The sequence below is a fragment of the Chelonoidis abingdonii genome, chromosome 2 (genome assembly GCF_003597395.2).
Source record: "Chelonoidis abingdonii isolate Lonesome George chromosome 2, CheloAbing_2.0, whole genome shotgun sequence".
Classification (NCBI taxonomy): domain Eukaryota; kingdom Metazoa; phylum Chordata; order Testudines; family Testudinidae; genus Chelonoidis; species Chelonoidis abingdonii.
The window spans coordinates 259,949,498-259,976,930 of NC_133770.1; the positions used below are offsets into that span (position 1 = coordinate 259,949,498).

Sequence of the window (27,433 nt, forward strand, 5' to 3'; positions counted from 1 at the left end):
ACATCTCCGGTCAGTCAAAGGAGGCAGGTGGGGGTTTTTCAGGCTACCTCTCGCTAATTCCCTGAATTAGCCATGGGTTAGGTGCAAAGATCAGGTAACGGAAATAAGAGAAAGGCATCTTGCACCATGCTCAAAGGGGCAGGTGGGGGTTTTCAGGATCCTCTCCTTTCCCACTAGTTAGATGGGGTCTTAGACAAGACAGGTACAGCGGAAATAGAGAAGGCATCTTGCACACTACGTGTCTCAAGGGCAATGGGTGGGGGTTTCCAGGCTAGCTCTCCTTTCCCTGTGCCATGGGAGTTTATGCAAAGATCAGGTACCAGGGAAATAAGAGAAAGGCATCTTGCCACACGGCCTCTAAAGGGGCAGGTGGGGTTTCAGGCGTTGGCCTCTCTCTTTCCCTGTTAGCATGGGTGTTATTTCGCAAAGATAGGTACAGGGAAACTAGAAAGCTCTTCAACAGCGTCAGGGCATGGGGTTTAATCAGAAAGTCGCTCTCCAATCTATTCGCTGATTTAGCCGACCTGGAGGCGGGCACCCTTTATCAGCTATCAGGTGCGGATCCAGCCGTTTGACGACATCTCCCTGATTTCAAGATGTAGCCTGATATCCCCGCGATCAGCACTGCGAGGAAGCAGACACACTACATCGCTTGGACGCGGCCTCGCAGCCGTGTTGATGTCCTGGACATGGGCGACGTTGTGAAGGATACACAGTTTTACTTCCCCTAAACTGTTGAGCCGCATTGCAACCGCTGGCTGAAACTATTGAAGAGATTACAGGGCAAGATTACCAACGTGATAGATCAAATCAAGGCCTATTCACATCTAGGCATAGCCCCTGCTCCCAACCATTTGCATCTTTAAAAAAGCTTCTTACCTGGAACAGACTCCTCTGATCCTTCCTCAATAGTAGCACCCAGCGACTGGCTTGCTTCTTCTGGGTAGAACAGCTCCGGGCGCAGTCCGCAGGGACATCACCCTCTGGTCCCTTCACCTGGTTCTCCAGGCTGTGAACTGTCGATATGATCCTAGGATTGGCAGTGGGGCTACATCCCAGTATCGCATCCAGCTCTTGTAAAACCGGCAGGTAGTGGGGCAGCACAGAGCGACGGTTTCCATCACGGCTTTGGTGGTAGGCACTCCTCAACTCCTTCACTTAAACCCTACACTGAAACAGCATCTCGGTCATAGCCCCTGTCTTGCATTGACTGTGATACTGGCCGTAGAATCATAATTATCTGCGCTTGATCGCAGCGGGGACTGAACTGTCTCTTCTCCCCCAAACACAGTGATTAGATCCTGAGCTCGGCACAGCTCCATGCTGGGGAACGTTTGGGGCGTGGAGGCATTGTTGGTGATCGATTGATTGATTGATTGCACTCCACGGCTCGCTGAGCAAACAGGAAGAGGATTTTTTAAATCCGGGCATTTAAAGGACGGATCACGAGCCCAGGCAGTGGAGTGCTAAGTGGTGCACAGAGAGGCTGAAAAGGAATGCTGGGATAAGTCCTAATACCCCGGAGGCCAATAAAAGCGCTGGTGAGATGTCCACACCTGAAAGACCAGCGCTGCATCACCAGCGCTGGTCTCGCTACACCGGAAGCAGACCCAGGTGTACAGCCAGCGCTGCAAACAGGGAGTTGCAGCGCTGGCTGAGCTTTTAAGTGTAGACACCTGCTAAGTTGCAGCGCTGTAACCCCCTCACCAGCGCTGCAACTTGCAAGTGTAGACAAGGCCTTAATTCTGCCTTTAGCAACTATACTTCTAGTTGCTAAAAACAATCTGGCAACTGATTCTATTGTTTGTTTTTTCTATGTAGATCTTCAAAACAAAACGGAAGTACCGGTTTACACACTGTTTTGTGATCATTCAGACTGGATTGAGAGATTTGGTCCAACTTTTATATTTCCTATCTGACTCCTATATCTTTGTCTTTTCCTTTTACCACCTGGAGTGCAAACTGGCTTTCAGTAATTCTCTTTATTTTGGGCTCCATGGTTTTTTCAGTCATACTGTTTCTTTATCTGCAGTGAGAGATTCAAGGCTTGAAGCTATAGTTTTTATGCAGCATCAGGAAGTTCTACATTAGAAACAATGAGCATGAATAATCTTTGTGGCATATTTTCTAGACAATACAGTAACTCTGGACGAGAGAGCCAAACAAGCCGTTTGTCCAAAATACTGCTTTCAGCACCAAGGCCGTGTGTTCATTGCCACAGGCAAATACCAGAGTTACAGTTCTAGGGCTGATGGACATACAAATGCTGAGTACAGGGAAACCCTGCTATAATGCACCCCGCAATGACGTGAATTTGGCTATAATGCAATTGTAAGGTGGCTCTGGCAGCCCCAGGCCAAAAAAAAAAAAAGTGTCCGGAGCACCGCCGAAGTGCAAAAAAAATAAACTAAATAAAGCAGCCGGAGCATCGTGGAAGCGCAAAAGAGAAAAAAAACGCTAGAGCTCCGCTGAAGCGCAAAAAAAGTCGAAAAAACCCACCGGAGCACCACCAAAGTGCAAAAAAGAAAAAAAAAAGTCTGGAGCGCCCCTGGAGAAAAAAAAAAAAATGGAATGTGCCTTCCCCGTTGCCTCTTCCCGCCTACCCCCGCTTAGCCTTTTGATGAGAAGAGCCGTTCTCCTCCCCAGCTGCTCCTCGCTCTTTCTCTGCCCCTTGCACGTCTCCCCTACTCTCCTGAAGTGTTTCCCTCTCTGACTGCATGGCTGAGAGCCCCCGCTGCTGGAGCTGCACCCTTTCAGTTATTGTTATGGGCAGTTCGCAAATGAAAGTAGTTTTCTGCCCAAGAGAAATCGACCGGCTTGAAACTGACCAGCTTGAAATAGTAAACCCCGCTATACCGCGACCCCGCATTTAGCGCAATCGAATTTTTGGATCCCAATCATCGTGTTATAGTGGGGTTTCACTATAGTTACTGTTTCATGCTTACCTAAGGAAGAGCTTCAAATGACCTCCATTTTAAAGCACTTTTAAAATAAGCTCTTCACTCTGTCGTTAAGTCAAAACTTCATGTCTAATCACAAGTACTGAGAGACAACCTAATAAATTCAGTACTAGTTCCTATCACAGGACAGCGTTTCACTCTTTGCACAGAAATACACTGGACCCTCACTAGAATGCGGGATTTGGGATCCATGCGCGGTACTGCATTAACATGGGGACCTTGTTAAAATGAATTGCAATTAAAGTAATTAAATTTGGCATCCATGGCCGCAACCGCGTTATGTGCAAATTCGCACTATAAAGACGTGTGTTCTGGCGAGGGTCCAATGTATGTAGTAGCACTGGCACAGAAAATTAATTGAAAAGTTTTATTAGGCTATTAAGGGACCTAGGATTTAGGCGCTGTTCAGTTTGGCAGCCACAGACCCACGTCTTTTTCTCCTGCAGTCCGAGAGGCAAGAGTTGCACTATAGTTTAGCCAGCCTTTCTGTGGGTTTCTCTTCAGCCTTACTTTGAGTTTTTCTGTAATGGTCCTCGTTTTCAGATGAACGTGTTCCCTGTGTCTCTCCCAAATACCAGAAGATGCACAGTACCTAAGTTTTAATTGGTTTCACAAAATTACTTGTTATATACAAGCCTGTAGAGGGCAGACCCAGATGGCCTAAAGTCTGTCGTCATTTTTTCTTTTTCTCACACAGTGACCTATTTCTAACTGTTCTATGATTCTAATGCCTGCATCTTTCTAGCGTGTGTGACTTGGAGACGGTGACATAACATCACTTCTTAACTCTGTTTTGCCTGTGGTCATATGGGATTACATATAAAACACTTCAGTCTGCGAAGAGGAGCAGCAATAAATCATTAATTAATGTTGCTATAAGCTTCAAATTCTGTATCACGTACCAAAAAAGGAGAACAGAAATTTGAGTGCATCTGTAAATAATACAGTTTTTCCCACCATGCATCATACTTGCTCACTGCCATAGCATTCAACGTCCAACGTGCTTTAAATGTTCCAAGACACTAGCAATCAAACAGAGCTGTTGCCTACCTTCAATACATGGGGAAAACTGTCTGCAACAACAATGTTGTAGAAGTGAATGTCTATTAGGATAAGTAGAAAATGTTTTTCATTTCTAATGACTCTTTATCCTCCTTTCATCCTCTTTCTATTGCTTTGAAGAGCTTTTTTTTCAAACTTTACAGCCCTAATTTTGATAAATGGGTATTCTACAAGAGAAACAATGAACCAGAAAACCCCATTTTTACTTTCTCTTCTTTGTATCGGGAACAGGGAGAGGCTTTTTATCAAATAGTTATCTGCCGCAATCTGATTCCAGTAAAATATAATTATTTATATGTTTCTATTTATGTATTCATTCCAATAAAATAATTTGTAGTGATTTATAATGAACTAATAACTTTCAGATTTACAAACTCAACATGTATTTGAAACAGAAGTATCTAGTACAGTGGTGGGCAACCTGCAGCCTGTCAGGGTAATCCGCTGGTGGGCCGTGAGACAGTTTGTTTACATCGACCATCCGCAGCTCCCATTGGCTGGGAACGGCAAACCACAGCCCCTGGGAGCTGCAGGTGGTCGTCCCTGCGGATGGTCGATTTAGATAAACTGTCTCACGGCCTGCCAGTGGATTGCCCTAGTAAGCCACAGGTTGCCCACCACTGATCTAGCACATAGATGATGTTAATCTATGATACATTCACTTGTTTTAGATGTGTTCCAGTCTATTCAGTAACCAGATTGGGTTGTAATGAGTTTAATTATTTAGACCACAGGATTTTGTAGCATGTGTGCTTGGAATATAAACGTAAGTGGTGGTAACAACTGATGGATGAGATCACAGTCGGGATGTAATGAGTGTTTTCTGTGGCTTCAGGGCTAGATTAAAGACCTGATAAAAGGAACATCCTTGCCAAATATTGTTGCCATTTAATAGTTCTGGAAATGTTGTTGTTGCATGTAAGTGACATGTCTATTGTGTAGCTTGGGATCAATGTGGGTTGCAAAGTGCACCTGTCACAAATAAGTGTCATGGAGCCACAGGATCTGGGCTATGCCTCAGCTTTTAAACAGTTCCTTGGAAGAGCCCTTTCAGTGTGGCAGGCCTCCAAGGAGTCCCACTTCTCCTTCAGGGTAGGACCTGCAACCTTATCGCTTCCTAGACTGGAGTCTCTGGGTTCATCCCACTTTACTCTGTGAGCTCTACTCAGCGAGCCCAACTGAGACAGACTCCTGGCAGAGACTTGTACACTCTTCAGGGACTAATGCATCCAAGCAGATGTTTGCAGTGACACCCAACCAGTGCTTCCAAAACAGTAGGATTTATTAGTCAACTGGAACACACAGCATTGGAAGTCCTTAGGTTAGCATTGAGAAAGAAAGGTTAAAGCAAGCCTATTCTGGTCAAGCCAGAGCAAACCACCAGCCAAGCTGTAGCTCAGTGGTTCTCAAACTTCTTTTTTCCATGGACCACTTGAAAATTGCTGAGGGTCTCGGTGGACCACGTAATGATCTTTCCAAATGTTGTCTGTGCTGTTAGCTAACTATTCTAAAGCGCTTTGGATAAAAGCACTATAAAAAACCCACCTAAATAATAATTAACATTTTTTGTTCTACAAATAAAAGCACACAACTCATATTTTAATATCAGTAGTCTTACCTTTCTAATGCGATGGATGTGCCCTCTCTCCCCCACCACAACAACCCCCAAGCTGGGGCTGGAGAGGAGGGGCGTCTCTCCCTCTCCCCCTCACTACAGCAGCCACAGAGCTGAGGCTGAGAAGGAGAGCCATTTCTCCCCTCCAGCTGCAGCCCTGAAGCTGGGGCAAGTCGCCTCTTTCTCTGGCCTCTGCAGCTCTGCACATCCCAAATTGCCCCCACGCCCTTTTCTCACCCCACTGCCCCCTCCCACCTGCCTCCTATTCCCCCCAAGGCCGCCACCTCACATGTGCATCTTTTCCAGGGTCCAGGCACCTAATTAGTGGAGCCATGTTTGCACAGATCCACTAATTAGGTGCGTGGCCCTTCATTCTCTTGTGTGGGGCTGGCCAGGCATGCACCTTAGAGGGAACTATCCGCGGACCACCTGAATGGACTCAGACCGCTGGTGGTCCACAGACCACAGTTCTGAGAACCTTTGCTGTAGTGGATTCCATGTCAAGCTCTGTCTCCCTGTGACTTCTTTAGTCAGTCCCAGATGAGAGCTGCAAGCTTCTGCCAGAGCCCAAGCAACTCTATCCTCTCCTGGTCATAGCTCAGTCCTTTATTCCCTAGGCTGGCTCATGCTTTGTTCACAACTCCTCTGGCTACTGCTTCCGACTGTTACGTTCATTCATGAGTCATTTGAGCTTGCATTGTTTCTCAAGTCTCTGTGTTGGTCTGGGTTGGTTTCAACTAATAGTTTAACAACTCTATTTATTCCACCCAGACAATGAGGACAGATGGATGGATGGACACAGAAGCGCGCGCACACGTCTTAGTCTGCCCTGAGAGCAAACGTAGTCCTTCTCCCCTTCTTTCCCCCATCCCCGCCCCCCGATAACAATTCAAAGTATAGAGGGAAACTGAGATGCACATGGGATTCATAAAAATATTGTAGAAAACTCCCACTTCTTCACAAACAATTATTTATTCATGCAGCTACTTAGTTAATTAAGAAGATGAAGTTGGAGCAGCGCATACACACAAGCTTTGAACTTTACTTAATACAGACAAATATAAGTGAAATAATAAAAATGTAGATAAGTATAAGAATAAGATAAGTACAATAAAGTGGTTTTCTGGATTGTTCATACTTACTGTGCATACTTACCACTTTATGGAGACCACTAGAAACAAAGATGGAAGTAAAATTTAAGAAGAGATTACCCCAAGAGGAAAGTGCTGGGCCAGGCTTCCTATCTGGTGGTTCTATGTCACCATCCCAGTGTTGCACCTGGTCTTGACAACCTTTTTATACACCTCTTCCCATTCCACCCACATACATCTGGGATCATATCTGATCAGGTCATGTCACAGCCCCCTATATGGAGATTTTGGTTCTTCTACGTGTTATAGTGTCAATAATTTCTATTATTATTTCTGTAAGCGTGCTTAGATAGATTATATTTTACTGAAAATTGCAAACTCTCCAAGATCAGGTCAGGGGTCAACAATTGTTTCAGATATTAGCCAAGGAAATAGTTACTACAATGGCCAAACTTTTAAAGGACTAGTGAGATTTGGATAGTACAGTTCTGCCACAAGAGGCCTTCACTGCATGAAACAAACCTTTGAGATCATTGCTGCTTCTGCACTTCACATTCATTTTGGTCACGTGAAGTATCTAAGGCATATCGGCCCCTGGAAAAATTATTTTAGCTTTAAGGCTAAGTCCTATTTTCACTAAGTCTAACCTTGATGTTAATGGCTACACTTTTTTGCTAGGTATTGAAATTTAAAAATGTGTTTGAATTCTGAGCATGATGCTTATAGCTATATAGGTAACCATGTGATCAGAGGAAACCATTTATATTGTGGTCTAGTAAGTGACCCTGTCCTGCTCTGTATCCTCTTCCTACAAATAGCCAGTCCACTTTTAGAAAATCTAATGCACTGTGTTCCTTGACTTGAGATCCTAGGTCCCCAGAGTTGACACTAGGATAATGTCCTTCCAAAGTTTTATATTAGAGAAGAATTGTTTGAATGGGTAAGTGGCTGGATCAAGAATCTCTTTCCTCATTCAAAACAAGTTGCAGGCCCATTCATCACAGAATTTGATGTAAAGTAGTTGGGACTCCTTGAAACCTAATATAGTGTGTAGTAGTATTATGGGAAACCCATTTTTTTCTTTGAGTGAGCTAGTCTAGAACTAGAGCTTGCTTGTTGTGAAGTTATTGGTGCTCATCCACAAATACTTGAATATCAAGGTGCTTATAACAAAGTCCTGGGTGAGTTAGGTGGCCCAGTGATTAGTGTACTTAGTGCCTCCTTCCGGTAGGATGATCTTATAGTCCTGGTCCTCTATTCAGAAGTGCGGTGAGGTGGATAGGTAGTTTGAGCCCCTCCTGTCATGGGGGTGGGGTAGGGGAGCCCAGGCCCACCCAGTTCACCTCTCTGGCTGCTGAAGGTGCCCTCTGAGTTACGCTCCCAGGGTCACTACCCATCACTGCTTTTCTCTCCTCGCTTTCAGTCCCAGATAAGGTGAAGGTGAAAAAGAAAAGTTAACCGAACTGTCAGCCAGAGCCGTGCTCAGCAAATTGCCTTACTCCCTCAGGGAGGCTTCTCTGGTGCTCATGTCAAGAGCCTTCAGGGCAGGTCTGTCCTCCTCCCCAGCCGCCCCACTTCTGAGCATGGCTACTCCTTTTTCAACCCAGTTGGTGCATGCTCGGCAGGGATGAAGGGGTGGGACTACCTGGGCCCACTTCTGTCTTTAACCCCTTCTGTCCTGGTGTGGGATTTGTATACCCTGTCACAATGCTGAGTATTTATAAGGTGCTTTAGACTGGCATTTCTGTCGCTAGCAGAATAAAATGTAATGAAGTTAAAATTGCTGCTGAATACTATCTTGCTTTTTTCCACCTTCTCTGCGTTCAGATGGTATAAAGCTTTAGCTTCTAGCTGTACTAGTCCTCAAAATATTGGCAGCCAAAATATCATTCCAGGAGGTGGGGGGAGCCATATGGTAATTAGAAGATTTGGTTGGCAAAGCACTCAAATGTTTGGATGTTTTGTATGACATTGGATGGGGTCTGCAGAATTGAGCAGGAAATCTCATCAGAATAAGCTTTCGTGATTGACTTTCAGTATTTCCTGCTTCCAGTGAGGCTAGAAACATCAGCAGAACAGCTTTTCTTGCAGAATTGAACTATTTTTGCTTCTGATTTCAGCCAGAACCAGGAAATGAAGTGGGGAATAAAAAATGAAAAATAAGTTACCTAAGCTTTTTCTAACATTAAAAGTTCTGGGCACAAGTTTGAGTTGTTTCTTATTTTATACAAACCAATTCCCATCCTCTCTAGTGTTGTGTTTGTGTTTCTCACCTGTTTGTTTTGAGAAGAAACTGATTTCTATGGCAACATTTGCCATGTAATAAAGTTACAGGTGTATCTTTAAGTATTCTCAATTTGATACTGTTGGATTTTTACACTTTCTGATTTTTTTTTTTTTATATAATACTGTGTATATTTTCTGCAGCAGGATTAGTTGTTGCTTAGTTTTAGTCATAGTCATTGGCAGCAGTTTTTCTTGAAATACGCTGCCACTTTTCTGTAAGATCGAAGAATGGTCTTTTATGCATGGTGGCTTCTGTTTATGGACAGCTGGATTATCACTCAAGCTGTCTCTAGCAGGAGCCAGGACAGGCAGGACATGCTGATGTTTTTCAAGATGCTTTGGAGCTTTGATGAGCTGAACCTTCCATTATTTCTCATTCTCCATTCTGCTACTCACACAATCAAATGTTGTCATTCATTACATCGTGCTGAGTGGTTTTTGTATTTCATGCTATGGTATGGCTGAAAAATCAAAAAGAAAGGCATAGGAAAACAGATCTATTCCTCTTCGGCAATCATATCAGAAGCAGAATGTTTGTCTTGTGACAGAGACTCATTCCTTTATATGAGATGCAGCTTCAACTGATTCTTACTCACCGCACACCTTGTCATCTAGGATTATGGCAGTCTGGTGACTTTCCCAGAAACATCTTGCAACAAAGGAACTCTTGTGGTTGTAGGACATCTGTTTCCTCCACCTTATACACTTGGCTGATGCAGCTTTAAGCAAATGCCATTTAATGAAAGGGGCTGCTGAGAATAGGTCTTCTACAGGCCATTTTTAAGCACTTATTAATTTGCAAATTCCACAGATAAAAGTTGCAATCCATGGTTCTTGTTTGAGCCCAGTACGACACTTTTCTTCCAGGAAGGAGGAGAGGAAAGATAGCACTCTTCTAGCCTAGATCCTCCAGAAGAAGGTCAGATAGGTCTAGTGCCCCTGAACATTCATCAGAGGATATGTTCCCTGATATAGACAGTTAACCTAAATAAACCCACCTCAGTAAAAAGAATCCTGAGAAGAGCTAGATTAGCTCACATTCTCAAATCTTAGGTCCATTTTCATCCAAGAAAGAGTAGGGGCAGAGGCCAAGGTTTTGATTCCTCCTACTCTAAAAGGATCCTTGTGCCATGTCAGGGTGGCCTTTGCACTTTCCTCTAGGAGGGCGATTTTGATATTTTAGCTCAAACTGAAGATCAATTTGTAACAAAGTAGGTAACTGTGCCAAAAGGGTGCTTGATAGATTGGAAGGGGAATCAGTTGCCAAAAGTCACCTTAAAATAAATTAAAATAAAAAATAAAATAAAAATAAATTAAATCCAAAATCCAAAATGTATCCTTCACAGTTTTCCAAAAACAGTCCTAGAAAAATTTGTATGAGACTATTAAAAGATTTGGGGCTTCCAGCAGAAGAGAAAAGCACGGCAATGTGTCTGCTTTTTTGCTTTCTGTTATCCAGTAGTTCAAGAGGGATCAAAGTGGCTAGATAATTGTCTTTTAGCCTAAAATAAACTCCAAAGGAAAATGTTAAGGCGCAGACTGGAGCAACAGACTCTGGAATTAAGCTACATGACTTAGGTTTGCATTACGCCTTTGTGCATAATACTTTCCACTGATTCACAGTGATGTGTAATTTCAGTTTGTAATTGGCAATCAGTATTTAAGACATGGTACTTCAGGAATCGGAGCCTCTTGTCTGAGAATAATTCTGTAGGCACAGTTCTTGTCTAACCACAAAGATCATAATGGTCCATGAACAACACTGTCTTACTCATTATTTCTAGGTGCAATTAATCTTGCTGATTTTAACCTGTTGTTCTAACTGGAAACCTTTCTAACCTAAGGAGGTTGTGGAATGTCCATCATTGGAAGTTTTTAATAACAGGTTAGACAGACACCTATCAGGAATGGTCTGGTTATTAATAGTCCTGCCTTGAGTACAGGAGTCCCTTCCAGTCCGACACTTCTATGATTCTGGGACTATATACAATTGGTGTACAACATCAGCTTTGGAAATAAGAATAAAAGTGAGGAAAACATTGCATTATATAAATAGCTACCTTTTTAGTGGTTTGGTCTTACCTGTTTTCCAGAGAGCAGAATTGACCTCTGATAAAGACCTGTATCTCGACAATAGCTCTGTTGAAGAAGCATCAGGTGTCTATCCAATTGATGATGACGATTATTCTTCTGGGTCCGGCTCAGGTAAGACATACCTCTCTACATTTTTTCATTACATTGTAACATTTTTTTCTTCTTCAGTAAGTATAAGAATGTCTATCTACACCTGAAAGCTGTTCATCACCTTGAAATTATTGCTTTAGTCAGGAGTCCAGGGCACTTGGCTCTATACATGCATTGTGCTGAGCATCTCTCCAGATTTATGCCCTGTCTATTAATGGCATGTTCTTATGCTTTTACTACTCAATTTGTCCAATAGCTATATCATTTTACTGAATTTCCCTGCATCTCGTCTATAGTGTGCTGAGCTTTCTAGAGTGTAGAAAGTCTCTCCCCCATGGGCAGATATGATTTCTAATTGGATATCCTAATCTTTCCTATTAAATGTTTGTAGCAGGATACTAGTTTAATCCAGTCTTATTTTTCTTGTACACATACACATTCAGATAAATATTGTTTATAAATCTACTTACATTTTTTAATAGAAGTCTAGATATTACCAAACAAATCTGATAGCTTTTTCTGATGTAATTACATCACTTTAGTAGATAGAAGAAATGCAATGAATATATTTATATTTGGATTTCAGTTAAGATGTTCTACGTAGTGACACTCACCCAATTTCTTTACAAGTTAATTTAAGTGTCAAGTATATAAATTTCATTACATGAATTGGAGACTGGTTGAAAGGCCAGCAACAGAGTGGTGATCCAAGTGGGAAATGTGTCAGGTGGGGTACTATGGAGACCAGTTTTGGGGACCCATGTCATTTATATTCTTCAGCACAGTAAGATCCACAGATCTGACAGAGGGTCTTCAGCCTCATGGCTATTTTAGGGTCAGAACTCATACTTGTTGAGCACTGGCCAAGAATTGTGCCTCTCCTGCTGAACAGCCTGCTAGTCTTGCTCTGTTTCCAAAGCTATAGCTGAGATAGACAGGCCTTCCTGATCCAAAGCTTCTAGGATCTTTAGAAAATAAAGTATTGGATTCACACTGGAACAAGACCTAAATGTTACATTGTGGTACATTTTATCTGTTAATTTAGTTGGAACTGAACTAAAATTTTTGCCTTGCTTTTGGGGTTGAGCCGCTTAATGCCTGCTTTCCCTCTCTTCCTGAAGCACTGCAGTAGCATATGGCCATGCCTGATCATGGTTGGCAAGCAAGCTAACGGAAAACCTGGTCCTCTTGAACTCTTTCCAGAGTGTGTGAATGGATAAGAGCTCTACTGCTTACGTGGCTGGGGAGAAGCATCCCCTCACACAAACTTTGGCCCAGCCCAGGAGTAAACCTGGTGGTATGTGAGAGCAGCTCATATTACCATTCGTGGTGCAGGGAGGGAAGTACATAGTAAATACTTTGATTCCATGTTAGGCAGTAAACTTTCCTGGAGAATATCCATTGCTAATTCAAGGTACAAATAAAATCAGATTTCCTTTTTTTTTACACGGATTTTCTTTGCCATCTTTCTGTTGTCCTGGTGAGTTGTAGGGTGAACTGTCAGCTCTAGTTATATGCTTTCATACTTCTCGATAGCACTGAGCATAGATACAGTAAGTGGATGTTTACCCTTTGTACCTGATCCAGACTCGGCTAAAAGAAGAACGTTGCTTAATGCACACTTGCTACTGAAGTAGCCAGTCGACCTTGACATTTCTGCAGTTTCTTTCTTTGGTGTTCATGTTCACGGGTTGCTAGGACAGGCAACTTTTTTAAAAAAAGAATATTTTAGAAGGTCTAATTTTGTTCAATGTTTACTTCAATCTGTATAACTATCTTCATGACAGTATTAAAAACTGCCTCTCCTTTTCTGACCCATTTTTGCAAGTAGAAATAATTGAGTGCATAAATAAAATGTAGACGTCTAAGTATTTGGTTGCTCCTGCAAATCATAGAGTTAAACATCTAAAATCTACTAGTGATAATTTTTCCTTATAAAGTTGCAGGTACAGACCAAGAGGTCTGTTTTGAGGCCTTTTGGATACTAAAAAGAAAGGACAATAAGATCAGGGAAAGATAGCTGTTGCTATCCAAGGTGCTGAAAAGTTCTTTGAGTAGTGGCCCTATGGATACTCCATTCAGGTGTGTATGCATGCCGTGCACCTTTAATCGGAGAATTTCAGTGTCAGTGTCTGTTCAGCCCATTCATTCACTCTACACATCTTTGTGCACTGCATTCAGGCTATATAGGGCTGCATGGGTGAATTGCCCTCTGTTCCTTTTCAACCACCTTGGCCTGAGGTGGAGCATTCAGCATAACCGCTTTTGTCAGTCAAGCTTGCCTGGGCTAGTATGTTAGCATTAGAGTTTAGATTAGTTTAGTGTTTTATAGTTAGTGTTAGTTTTTATAGAGCATTGTTTTGGGGGATTTTTTGTCCTTTAAATTCTCTGTCCCTACCCCCATTGTGGGGAAATATGCCAGGATCACCAGAGTTCAAAGGTTTTTTTCCTCAGCTTCCTCAGCTCAGCATTCCCTTAGACCTTCTAAACAAAAAACTTTAGAGATTTCTGAAAGCGGTTCTAAGAAAAGGAACTCTGGATCTCCTCATAAAGAACCGTCACCAAAAAGACTGGTCTCCTCATAAGCAGACCATCTCTGAGCCTTTAGGTTCTCAGCCCAGTACCACTGAGTCTTCAGACTTCTCTGGGACAGAAGGCATAGCCAAGTCTCTGGGCTCCTCTAAAAGCCATGGCTCCAGCCACACTCCAGTAGCTAAAACATCTTTGGTACTGTCAGGACATGATCAAAGCATTAGGGAGAGACAGTCTGCTGTCAGCAAGCCAGTACTGATAGACATACTCCAGGCTCTGGTACCCAAAATAGTGGGGCCCTTGATACTGCAGAGGGCTAAGCGGCCACCTCAGCCTATTTCTGCCTCAAAACATACCATCTGCTTCATCTTCCAGAGACCTACCTAAATAGACTTTCACCGTGATATCATTAGTTCATCTGGTACCACCGGAATGAAGGTACTCTGAGAGGACCTATCTGTGTCAAAGGAACTGGAGTCTCCCCTATTGATGGGTACCAAGCCCTTTTGGTACTGAGATCTACACAATCACCAGAACTTCACCTTTCTCTGGTACTGCCTGATTCACCACCATTTTCTAGTGAAGCTCCTCCTATGGATGTGATGATGACGTCTCTGAAATATCTGAGCAGGGTTCTCCTCTTCACCTCTTTCTGACATCTACAAAGAAAGAGATGATGCTCGGGGGAGACATTATGAAGGCCTTCCTCGGTGTATGAGCAACCGTGGATGCCACCTCTTATACCATGTGGTTCCCCTCAATGGCCATATTGGGACCCTTGACAGGCTATCTGTCAACGATTCTCTAGAGAGTCTAGCCTCGCTTGCTGGAACTGTAGAGACTGACAGTCCCCTTCCTATCTCTTTCTCCTCAGTTACCTGAACAGTAGAAGGAAACATTCGAGGAGCAGGAGGCTAGAACAGATGAGGTTAGGCTGCAGACTGATATCGCCTCATCTGCTCCTGAAGAGGCTGTTGTGAATCTCCCACTCTCCCTGGCTAATGACTTTAAGCAGTTCAAGACTTCATGAAATAAGTGGCAGATTCTGTACAGATACCCCTAGAAGAGGTCAAGAAGTCATACCACAAACTGCTGGATATTTTACAGGCAGCATTGTCTGCTCAAGTTACCCTGCCTATTTAATGAGGCATTTTTGGATCCTGTCAAAACTATCTGGCAAATTCCAGCAACAATATCACCCACTTGTCAGAGGGCAGATAAAAAATACTGTGTCCCAACCAAGGATTCTGAATTATTTTCCCACTCTTCTCCTAACTTATTGGTCATTGAAATTGTCAATGAACTTGGAAGGCAGCATCACAGTAAGTCAATGCTGTATGACAAGGACCAAAAATGCCTTGACCTTTTTGGTCATAAGAGCTACTCCTTAGTGACCCTGCAGTTTACGATTGCTAATTAATAGGCTCTAATGGCATAGTATAATCACACCAACTACTCTAAGTTTCATTCATTTATTGAACACCTTCTAACTGAGCATCACGAGTATTTTCAGTACATTTTATAGCAGAATGTCGGCTGCTAACTAGAATGTCCTTACAGGCTTCCATGTATGCTGCTGACACTGCCACTTGTTCCATCTCCGTGCCAGTTGTCATGCGGCGGGCAAGGAGCTCCAGTGCCCTGAGTTCCCCAGGGAGATCTAAAAATACAGTTGAGGACCTTCCCTTTGATGGCTTGAAACTCTTTGTGGACAAGTCTCTATATACTTTGAAGGACCCTAAGCTCTCTTTGCAAGGTATGAGTATCTCAGCTGGCAGAAAAGCTGAGTTTGCTGACAGGCTGCCTCAAGAGCCTGAGGAGTTGAAGTTCCTGATTTCTGAGGGGCAGTAGATAGCTAAAATGTGTCTGCAAGCCTCTTTAGATGCACTGTGGTCCATGGCAACCTTCGTTGCCCTGAGGAGAACGTCTTGGCATCAGGTATCCGACTGAAGACCTCCCCTTTGAGGGCTCTGAACTCTTTTTAACTGAAAGATAGATGACTCTCTTCGCTTATTGAAGGACTCTCAGGCTATTCTGCATTCACAAGGAGAATTTACAGCAACTCCTAGAAGGAACCAGGGAAGACCTTCATGTTCTAGGCAGAGACCATACCCCAGTACTTTCTACCACCAGAGGTCCACCGAGCCTCCAAAGAGATGGCAGTGCTTTCAAAGGAGAAGACCTCAGGCATCTACATCAGTGATCACTTCCAAGCACCCCTTTCGTCAGGCTGGTTGAGAGTTGTGCTACTACCAGTCTACAGAACCTTCACTCCTCCCTCCCCACCCCCAATTTGGACACTACCTCTGACTATTGACTCGGAGATCAAAGGGGGATATTATCATTTATATGGAACTTGTGGTGTCAGAATATTGTCCTAATCTCTCCTGGAAGTTTGTAATTCCACATAGTAAACTACTTGTGAAATGTCTTAATAGTTTGAATGGCTATTGTTAACTATATTGTTTGAGAAAGAACCCACTGAATAGAGATCAAACTGTTGGTTCACTTTCATCAAAGCCCACATGGTGGTTACCTGTGAGCATCCAGCTTGCTTCAACTGTAAAGGAAACTGGGCCTGATCCTTTTAATCTCAGGTCATCTTAAACTTTAATGGGGAAGGTCTAAACCTTAAAACTGAGGCCTCCAGGTGTACCCTGGATCACCCTGGAATTCTCATGGAAGAACTTTAGAATTGATTCCGGAAAGACTTTTACAAATCAACAACCTCACCATCTCTGCTATGAAATTGACCAAGGACTTTACACACATTTGTATGTATATTGATCTCTTAACCATATAGAACTCTTTTTTTTTTATTAATAAATCTTCAGTTTAGTTAATGAGGATTGGCTGAAAGTATGTATTTGGGTAAGATCTGAAATATTCATTGACCTGGTGCGCAATGTATCTGGTCCTTTGGGATTGGTAGAAATTTAAGTATGGCAAATAAGATTTTTACTAACCCCTCACTGTATTATATTTGGATGTTTAGATAGGGTCCAAAGGCTGGACTGCCTAAAGAGGACTGTAATTGGCTTCTGGTTAACCAGTGTGGTATTACAGAAGCTGTTTTGTTACTGGCTTGGTAAACCTAATTATGGAATAAATCACCAGTCTTGGGAATTGTCTTCCCTATTTCTTGCAGTCTGCCCTGAGTTTTCAGCGTGGCCCATCCAGGCACCATGGTCACAACCCTACACATAGATTAGAGTTTATGGGGGCAGTGACAGACTCCACAACAGCCAGAGCTTACCTGTCACCAGACAGATTTAAACACATGACCCTGCTCATCTGCCAGCTGCCGAATCAACCACGTATGTTGGTGAGAATTCACTCAAGTCTCTTTGGATGTGTGGCTTCCTGTATGTTCATCATGCAGCATGCCAGACTACATCTACGTTGTGTGTAAAACTGGCTGAAGTTGGTGAACTACCAAGCAGACATCATCTCGTATGAAATATCTATGCAAGTTCCTCCCAAAGCCCTTTCCTCACTGAACAGGAAAGGAGTACTATTCCCTTAATTCTCCCCACGAAGACTCTGGTGATTGATACATCCCTCCTAGAGTGTGGAGCACACCCAGACCACTGTCAGGTTCCTTAGGGCATCAACCTTATTCCATTCCTATCAGGCCATAGAGAATAACTTCATTCTGTTCCATTAGTGCACTACTCAGATGAAACCCAGGCAGACAGTGTTGTCATACTTCCTATCCATTAGAGTAGGCCTTCTGATGTCTGCTATTTCCAATCAGATAGGAGGAGAGGTAGTTGAATTTGGGAGCTTTCTCTAATGAGACCCAGTATTGTACTGTTAATTCAGACAAGTAGTCCTCACAGGTATCCTAGCATTCATTCCATAAGTAAAATCAGGAAATATTCCTCCAGTTAAGCATGAAAGTTCAGTCCTTAGGAGCACTGACAGTCTCAAGGCAAAAGAGTCATGTTTCCTGTATTGAGATCTGCTAGACAGCAACTTGGTAACCAAATTATGCATATTGACCATCCCATCTTAGTCAATGTCTTTCTCTTGACAGAAGTCTTCTCCGGGCATTAGTACCAGGGGGGGAGAGAGAGAGAGAAGATATTTTTATATAATCTACCTTGTTTTGGGTGTCCATATTTAAAGGATGATCCTGCTTCCCACCCTGGAGGCACACTACTACGAAAATACCATCATAACAGATCTGCGGACCTTAGCACAAAGAAGATTATGAAAATACGTCAATGCTTACCTGAAAAATTCCTTTCTTTTTAGTAATAAGGTCCACATATCCAACCCATGCTGGAGACAAATGGATCATCCAGAATAGAGATGGAAATTGATGTCCGAGAATTTGTGTTTGTTATCATTAGGTGGAATTTACTATACTTGGAATATTTTTCTCAAAGTGTATTTATCACATTCTGTAATTTAAGTAAGTAGAATTGGAATTATTTAGCTACAGAAGTTTTCTTAATTGGAGGGACCTTCCGGGGTAGGACAGTCGCCTGCTACTAGTGCATTACAGGCCTAATTCTGCCCTCAAGCTGCAAACAGACTGAAGTACTCATTGTAATGTATCTATAGACCTTATTATTTCAAGCAGGGAAATTTTTAGGTAAGTGTGTATACCTTTTCTTATTGGATGCTTTTCCCCTCTTCTTTTTCTTTACAGGATATTGTTTTCAAATATTTGACCAGGCCTTCATGAAGCCCCATATTGACAACTTATTTCATGCAGTCTTTTTCAGAGGAATTGTCTATGCTTAAATTAGGGTGTTGTTTTAGAATTCCCTTAACATTCTTTCACAGTGGTGGATTTTAATATACTACATTGCAAGTTAGATTATTTTTTAATCCTTCACTTTTGCTTTCCTTGACTCTAGTACCCTTGTGCTTAATTGTAGTGTGAAACCATTCCTTACAATGCTGAATCCAAATAGTCCTTTGTCATGGGATCCAAACTTCCCGATGACTTTCAGGTTATCAGTCAGTTCATCTAGCTGCCAAGAAGTCATTCTGAGATGACCTATCTTCTCATTCAAACTTTTACATCCTGTATTCTATAGCTATATTCTGAAAGCTCTCTTCTTTTTTAAAAAAATTGTTCAGAGGGTTTTAAACTCTAAAAGCCTGGTAACTGACACAGAGAATGGCAGAAACATTTTGGTGACTACAGTGGATTGTAGCAGTTTATCTCAAAGGTAGTTATGAATGATCATGGGCAGAACATCATTTATTTTTTGGTTGGAACTCTATTACAGTTAAAATGTAATGCATATGAGTGATTTTCATGCAGAGATTTCCTGAACATCATTGTTTTGTTTTAGGAGATGAAGATGATGAAGGTAATACAGTGATAGCAACGTCTAGAACACTTCCAAAGATACCGTCAACTAGTGATGCGCCTAAAGCTGAGACAACTACACTGAAAACACAGACCAAGATTCCTGCACAAACTAAGGTTTGTGGGCAGTTACTTTTTACTGCAGCACAGTAATGGTTATGCCTATAATAATCATAAAAACCTTATATAATATTTCTACACTCGGTTAAATCAAACGTAGAGCTGGCCATAGAGCTGCTAATTCCCAGTATAGAACCAGTGTACCAACTGTAGATTTCACTTCCAAGAAGAGAGTATCGAACCCAGGACAGCACATCATCTCATGAACACATAGGTATATGTGAACATGCAATATAGTCTTAGCCATTCATTATGTCTCCAAAAGGGTTGCTAAATAAGCCATGTATTAAGCTGACTCCCCCCACTCTCCGATAAAAAGGATAATTTTGTTTGTTTTTGTGGTATGCTCTGTGCTTTTCTCCAGGTTTCTCTTGAGGAAAATACCATCCTTAAAATTCTAACATGGTATTTTGCAATGCTTACTATGTTGTTCTCCGATTCCATTGGCGCACAGATAGAAAACAGTGTAGATGACAATGTTTAAAAGAATAGTTGGCAGGTATTCACATCACAGAACCACTATTATGTGATATTATCATATTATATTATATTCATGTTGGAGCATGAGCTTTCATGGGTGAATATCCACTTCGTTAGATGCATGTCATCTGATGAAGTGGGTATTCACCCATGAAAGCTCATGCTCCAACACGTTTGTTAGTCTATAAGGTGCCACAGGACTCTTTGCTGCTTTTACAGATCCAGACTAACACGGCTAGCCCTCTGATACTATTATAAGTGAGACACATGCTGACACAAGTACCAGAGATGGCAGGATTGAATGCTTATGACAAGAACTGCTCCTTTGTGCTTAGAGATGATCTTTTAGGTCAGAGACTTGTTGGCCGAGTACTCTGGGGAAGTTTGTGCTGTTGCTGCCCATGCTATAGGTCTGTGGCTGGACAGTTAGCTTTGGTCAATATTTTCCAAACTGGCTAGTGAATCTTGGGTGCCTAACTTGACATACCTTGAAAAGGGTCTGATTTGCAGAGCGCATGTTCTCTGTAATTCAGAACCTTTTCAAGGTATGTTTAGTCACTTTTGAGCAGCTTTCCCTTTGGTTGTGAGGGCTGTCAGCCTGTCAATTTACACAAGGACTATATTTATTATTCCTTGTATAGAGGGAGAAAAACTTAAAATAAAATATAAAGAAGGACATGTACAAATAAGGTAATTAAAGCCATTTTTAATAGGTATGCTTGGGCATGCTGAATCCAGTGCTTATTAAACTATGGGGCAGAAGCTTTGAGTATGAATGTTTCTTTCAGAAAAGAAGAGCTGATCACATATACAGCTTTTAGTAAAACAGTAAAATAACCAGTTCACTTGGTTTCTGTACATTGAGAAGATTTTTGCTAATGTTTTAATAGCTTATTGCTGTGCTTGGGTGTTTTGTGTATGGATAATAAAATTTAAAAAATATTGAAAGCAATGTGGAAAATACTCTTGGAAAGAGATAATTGCAGTTAATATTAAAATATTGAGATGGAGACTGCGTGATATAGAGAAAAGCAGGGAAGGGAGAGATGGCTCTGTGTGAACGGGCTCAGAGAAGAGGACCAGAAGCTTGATCTTCCTTTATTGGTGTATTAATGTGAATAGAAAAGACTGATCTTTATATGCTGATCTTTCCGGTTATAGACCATTCCAAAGACAGACTAGCAGTCAGACTTCTAAATCTGAGGGAAAGATTAATTTGCTCCCTATCACTCGATGAAAAGGGGATGGCTCACCCTGAAAGCAGCAGACAGCACAGAACCAATAATTATCAGGAGTTGAGGCTTAGTATTATCTGAATGTTATGAAAACAAGATCTTCTTTAATGATCTAGTCTGTGTCCCTATATCCTTGCAGAATATTACTCATAGCTTTCTGCAGAATCACTTTAGCTCAGTGGTCCATGACTAGGGTTCTTAGGTGCTATGAGAATACAAGTAATAAATATATAATAATCTTGTTTGCTGTGTCAGTCTCCAGTAATGGTGACTCCACAATCTTCTTAATGAGGTCTCATTGACCTCACTATGATAGCAATTACTAAATATTCTGTCCTTTTGCTTCATTTTAGACCTTAGCTGCTTTTTAAAAAATGTGCTTTGACTACTACTTCTTCTTGCTAGGCTAAGTAATAAATAAGGAATTATCATAAAGACGCGGTCTTTTCTCTAGACTGTACAGACTCTGTTCTCTCTTCATAAATCATGTTTTCTACACCTTTCATCACTTGTTGCCTTTTTTGTATTCTTTTAAATTTTACTCTAAGGTGGAACCTAAAACTGCCTGTAGAATGTCAGAAGTAACTTCACAGGTGTTCTACAAAGAGGACTAATGATTCTTTGGTCTTGCATGTAATATCTTTGATACATTTTGTTACAACATTATCACTATTATTTTGTGGGGGACTGATATTTACACACCCATGATTTGTTTATCAGCATATAATCATTTTTTGTGTGCAAATCTTCATTCTCTTGTTTCATACATGTGCATAATATTCTCTCCCCATGTAAAACACATTCATCTATCTTTATTAAATCACACTGTATTGATTTCTGCCAAATTCTGTACTCTCTGTAAATCCTGCTATATTTTTACTTGACTTTCCCTGCGGTTAGCTGTCCCTCCTAACTGGCTTATCAGTGAAACTGCATTTTTTTTTGATTGGTTTCATCAGGATAACCTATCCAGGGGAATGATGTGTGAGAATCAAAGCAATATAGATGCTGAATGTTGATCTCGCAGTGGCGTGGCCACTGAACAGATGTAACATTTTCATTGGCCTTAGTTTTTTATGTTTAGTAATTCTATGGACATTTAGGACTTTTCATCTTGTGACTTAACTCAATGCACTTTTACAGATGTGGAAAATATAATTGCACAGATCTCATAGGTTCCGGTTTCATGTTTCAACATCATGATGACTGTATCAGTTTTATATACATTTACTACTGCTTCCCTACTTTGTTTTTGTGTTGGAATGTACATGTTTAGATATGATTTTCTGACTACCCAGGTTAAAGAAGTATCATTCAAAGTGCAGAAATGTACATTTGTGTAATGTGATCATTTGCTTTTTTAAATGTATTGTAGTCACCTGAAGAAAGTGATGACAAAGAGAGAATTCAGAAGACTAACTCTAATGCTAACAAAAATAAGAATGACCCAGGTGATGACGCTGATGTATTTACTGAGAAGCACTCAGAAAACCTCTTTCAGAGAACAGAAGTACTTGCAGGTAATTAGCAGCTAGTTCAGGACTATTTTACAAGGTAAAAGGAAAAAATGTAGAAAATACAAAGATGTTACCTTCAGAATAATATAAACATCAAAATTCATATTGCCTCTGGGGTGTTACCCTCCATATTGCTATGGGGTCCCTGAGGATTATACATTTCTGCAGAGCAGCCACTGTTCCTTTGTGGAGAATTAGATGGGCTTCATCCAGAGTTATTTAATCTAGAGCCTGCCCTTTTGCCGATTATTTGCAAGATATTCCATCTCCCAAAAATTCAGTGCTTCCTCCTGGGGATTCTTAGTTTTCACAACCCAGGAAGGGAGAATTGCAATTTGAACTTGGGTTTCCATGATAACTTATAGGGCAAAGATCTATACCCAACCTGCCTGACCTTCAGTCCCTTCTCCTGGCAGTCTCTATCCCTCTTGAGTGCTGTTTGGGGGACAGGGGAGATGATGTCATGGAGGAAGCTGCAACCTCTCTTTCCACGGAGAAGCAGGGATGTCTGTGTATGGAGGGTCATCTCCATGTGTGGACCAGGGAGACACAAGCTGTCCTCTCATTTTGTATAGCTTATAGCAGAGCAGAACCAGATAGTGTCACACTAGTATAGCTATGCTGTTTTTCTTATAATCAGCACTGATTCCAGGAATTTATAACTCTGAAATCCTCCTATCCACTAAAATTTGGCATCCAAACTGTTCTGGAAGTGCATTTATTTTTTGTGGCATATCCCAAAAAGGGGATGGTGTTTGAGCCGTAGAAGTGAGCTCAAGCCATAAAATTCTGGATCTGAATTTCCCTGAAGCTCAAGGGGTTTGGATAAAAGAAAACTAGCATTGACATAGCATGTCCAGTGGAAATACTCAGATTTGATAAGTGTTGTTTGAATTGTTAGCTTGTGCGTGTTGGCAAATACATGACAAATGAAATGTCGTCCTCTTTGGGCTACATGAAAGGGATATAAGGTTTTTCATCAGGAAATGTATTTTAGGCTTAGGTCATGGATAACAGACTGAAGGAGATGTAGCATGAATCAATTTCTTCCTTGGTAAAACAGAATAGTAATCAAGAGAAAATTATATGTAATTTTAATCCTAGAAAAGTTACTTCCCTTTGTTAAAAGTAAGTTCAGAAGCAGTTAAGATTTTATGGTTATATCTGATCGTGTTGTTGATTATGCTCTGGGAGCATTATTAACTTTTTGTTAACTAAAACTATTCCTACTTTGAGCTGTACTTTTTAATTTCTTTAGAACTATGGGCCATATTGTGTCTTTGACTTTTAAACAAAACTCTTTATTGAAATGTTTTTCTGTTTAAAAATCTATTTACAATGATTTCATAAAAAAGCCAATCAAGATAATCACTTAATTGGAGACAGTTTTTTAAATTTTCAAAGGATAGCAAATAACTAGTAAATATTTTGTGTACCGGAAAACAAATGTGGAGCTATGGGTCTTATTTTGGCATATTGTGAATGTTTGTTCATTTTATTGCAGCTGTTATTGCAGGTGGAGTTATTGGCTTTCTCTTTGCAATTTTCCTTATCTTGCTGTTGGTATATCGCATGAGGAAGAAGGATGAAGGCAGCTACGACCTTGGTGAACGTAAACCATCCAGTGCTGCCTATCAAAAGGCACCTACTAAGGAGTTTTATGCATAAAATTCCTACTTAGTGTCTCTATTTATGAGATCACTGAACTCTTTTAAATAAAGCTTTTGCATAGAATAATGAAGATCTTTTTTCTTTAAAGAGCCGTTATGGCACCTTTATGATAAAATCCCATTGTATTTAAAACTTTTCATGTATTCCTTTAAAAAAATGTAAAATTAAAACTTAACTTTTGCCATGTTCTGTGAATAACAGTGGTAAAGCATTATTTTGTAAAACCATTGATGTTCACTGAATCATTTTTAAAACTTTATGCATAAATATAAAATAATGAAAATGATTGTTTTATCCTATGGCTCAATGAAAGTTGTTTAATTTTTGTCAGCATGTCTCAGATTGATCTTACACGTTAGTTTTTATTTCATTAATTTATCTGTTTCCAAAAAATGCCTTTTTGTAGTTGTCATGGTGCAATTTGTCTTCGGATAATTCAGATAACAGTAACTTTTAGTGTAAATGTAATTTTTCAGCTATGTAAACTTTAATCTCCACTTCGTATAAATTTGTGTCCGAATATCAATTTTACACTTTGCATTGTTTCTCAATGTAACTGTAGCTTCAGTGAAATTTGTAACAGCCAATTAATGTGTAAAATTGGATTATTACTACAAACTTTATAGTCATATCCTTACTAAACAAATCTTTAAGGAAGATTTGAAGTAAGCTACTGACAAGCCTAAGCAAACCCAAAGACTCTAACAGTATTCTGAGAAGTTGCTGCAGATTTCTATGGCCACTGTATTTGTTAATTTCTTGCAATTTGAAGTTACAAGTAGGGGTTTAAATATCAATTTTTGTTCTTAAAAATACTTTTAAGTTGTAAACGTCTTTTAAAGCCTTTGAAGTGCCTATGATTCTATGTAACTCGTCGCAGACTGGTGTTAATGAATATATAACAGTAAAAGAAAATGTTGGTATTTTATAAGCACAGACAATTCTAATGGTAACTTTTGTAGTCTTACATGGATAGACATAAATTGTAATTTGGGAACATAAACACTACTGAATAAATCATGTGGCCTAATACTGAAATTTCATAGTCATATACTTTTTTGTACTTTTTTTATCTTATTCCTACTTGGTTGTGTTTAATATCACAAATTATGTCTAATAAATCTTGGAGGATGTTCTTCAGAAACCAAGACCAAGAAAGGCTATTGATGAGGCTCATGCTTTGAACAGAGATTCAGAAGTGGCACACTCAGTGTTTCTTTGTGTATATGCTTGGAACTTGCCTGTTAATTATGAGGATTTCAGTCTTTGCATTATATACAATGACAGCATTGGCACAGACATACACTTTCTGCAAATTTAATTTCAGGTTGTAGAACTCAAAGGACTCCACAGAGTTTCATTTATTATGGATATAATTTCTTTATTCGTTCTTCTATTCCATCTTTGGAGGACCTCAGCTTGATCCAACTCAGACTCCAGAAGGAGAATTGAGAAGTGGAATATTTTTATATGAGAAGACAGATGTATTCCAAGTAGAAGAGAAAAGGCTCTTTTGGTTAGGATCCAAGTAGCTTTGCAACAGATAGACATATGGAGATGACAACAGCATGCTTGCCTACATTAGGCTCCCTCCTCAGGGTCTGTTAATTTCTTCTTTTCTGATTTCTTAATTTCAAAACTAGGAGGGCAGAACATCGAACTGAAGTACTTCTTACGAGTATATATCTTTGTATATACATCTCTAGAGAAAAGAATCACATAACTTATATTTGCTGCTGCCCCAAGTTCAGTGGTCATCTAGGAAAAATTAAAATTATTCTGCACTATAATAGTTGCTTTTTAACTACTTACACTTCCTGGCAGATTTTCTGAAGCCATATGTCTTCACCAGTTAAAAACGGGGTAAATATTTAACAGGTATATATCATTGTGCAATATTTAGTGAAATTCAATTCATAAAATAACTGCTTGGAATAACTGTGCCAAGAAAAGAAAATTTCAGGCAAATGCTGTGCCACTGCTGTAAAATAAAATATTTGTTAAAGTGCCAAAATAAAGTCTCTCATGCCTAAAGTAATATTTCATTTGTATAGTCTGGCATCCAGTCTTCTCCAAGCCCACATTACTTATGGTAGATTGAGTTTTCTTAAAGGTGCAGTAAATGCTATTTAGTTTAGTTGTAAACATTAAATGCATGACAAATTGTCTACTTTTTCTTCCTAAGCAGATCATTATCAAACTGCTTGAATAACCAACCTTTTCACTTCTGAATTTCAGATCCTTTTCTTTCTAGCTACTGTAACTACTGTATACAGCATTTTAGCATATATAATATAGATGTTCATTATTTTTGTTAAAATTGTTCTACACAAGTTCTCTATTATTATCCATATCTCAATTTTTTTTACAACCAGCAGCAATGACTAGTTTATGGTCCTATTTGAGTCCTCTTCTTTCCCCTAGACATCACCCCTTCAAACACACCCCATAATATGCTGTGGAATTTGGAAAGCTTTAACTGCGTGGGCATTTAATAGCGTCCCAGACCCTCCTGAAATGTCATTTGTTTAACAAAGCAATCTGCAGTGGGAATGAAAATAACATTATTTATTGCCTTGAGTTGCAACTGACCTTTCCTCCTTTCCACTGCCAATGCCAACACTGTGCTATTAGAACAAAATTCCAGCAAAGCTCTCATCTTAATTGCAAACATCACTTTAGTTTTCATTCATAAATCTAGAGATCAGGCTTCTGTCAACATCATCTGTTTTCTAGCAATGGTATTAAAAAGGAAATTGGCATCTGTGCACAATTTCAGTCTTCTCTTAGACCGAAATTTCCAAGTGTCTTCAGTTTGCTGCCCTTTGTTCTCCTCGTGGATGTGTTCTAGCACTGGAGCCAGCTATTAACGAATGTTGCTTGGCAGCTGCTAGACTCAGAAGCCAAGCTATGGGACACTTCCCCCAACCCCACACCACCCTCTCCAGCAGTGGCATCTATATATATGGGTTGGCTGCTTCTTAGGACTTTTGACTGGCCTCCACTAGTGCTTTTGTAGCAACTGTGAAACTCCTTAGAATCTGATACAGCATTTCCTTGTGACTGATAAGTTATAGTACTTGTCTCAGTGCAGTTTTTGTGACTCAATCTTGACTGTAAATGTTTTGCTTACTTCTTATATTTTTGCAAGTGAAGTCCTATATAAATAACCTAAGTGTCTGTCTCATGTCATTTCTTTTATGGAAGAATATTAGTTGTACTTCGAACTGTTGATATCTTGGAACCTCTGCTTCGCCATACATTTTGCCATTCCATATTTTTAAGTTTTTCTCTTTTTACTGTGTGTCATATTAAAAAAAGTAATTGGATAAGTAAGAACATGTAAAA

At 40.5% G+C, this 27,433-nt stretch overlaps 1 protein-coding gene across 1 annotated transcript in view; it reads left to right on the forward strand.

Annotated features, from left to right (window-relative positions):
- Nucleotides 1-25,117, forward strand: part of SDC2 (syndecan 2) — a 103,838-nt gene extending 78,721 nt beyond the window's left edge. The window contains exons 2-5 of the mRNA XM_032763919.2: nt 11,108-11,219; nt 19,046-19,179; nt 22,273-22,417; nt 23,919-25,117. Of these exons, the coding sequence (XP_032619810.1) occupies nt 11,108-11,219; nt 19,046-19,179; nt 22,273-22,417; nt 23,919-24,082 (555 nt within the window). The 3' untranslated portion in view covers nt 24,083-25,117. The remainder of the gene's footprint in view (nt 1-11,107; nt 11,220-19,045; nt 19,180-22,272; nt 22,418-23,918) is intronic.
- The last annotated feature ends 2,316 nt before the right edge of the window (nt 25,118-27,433 follow it).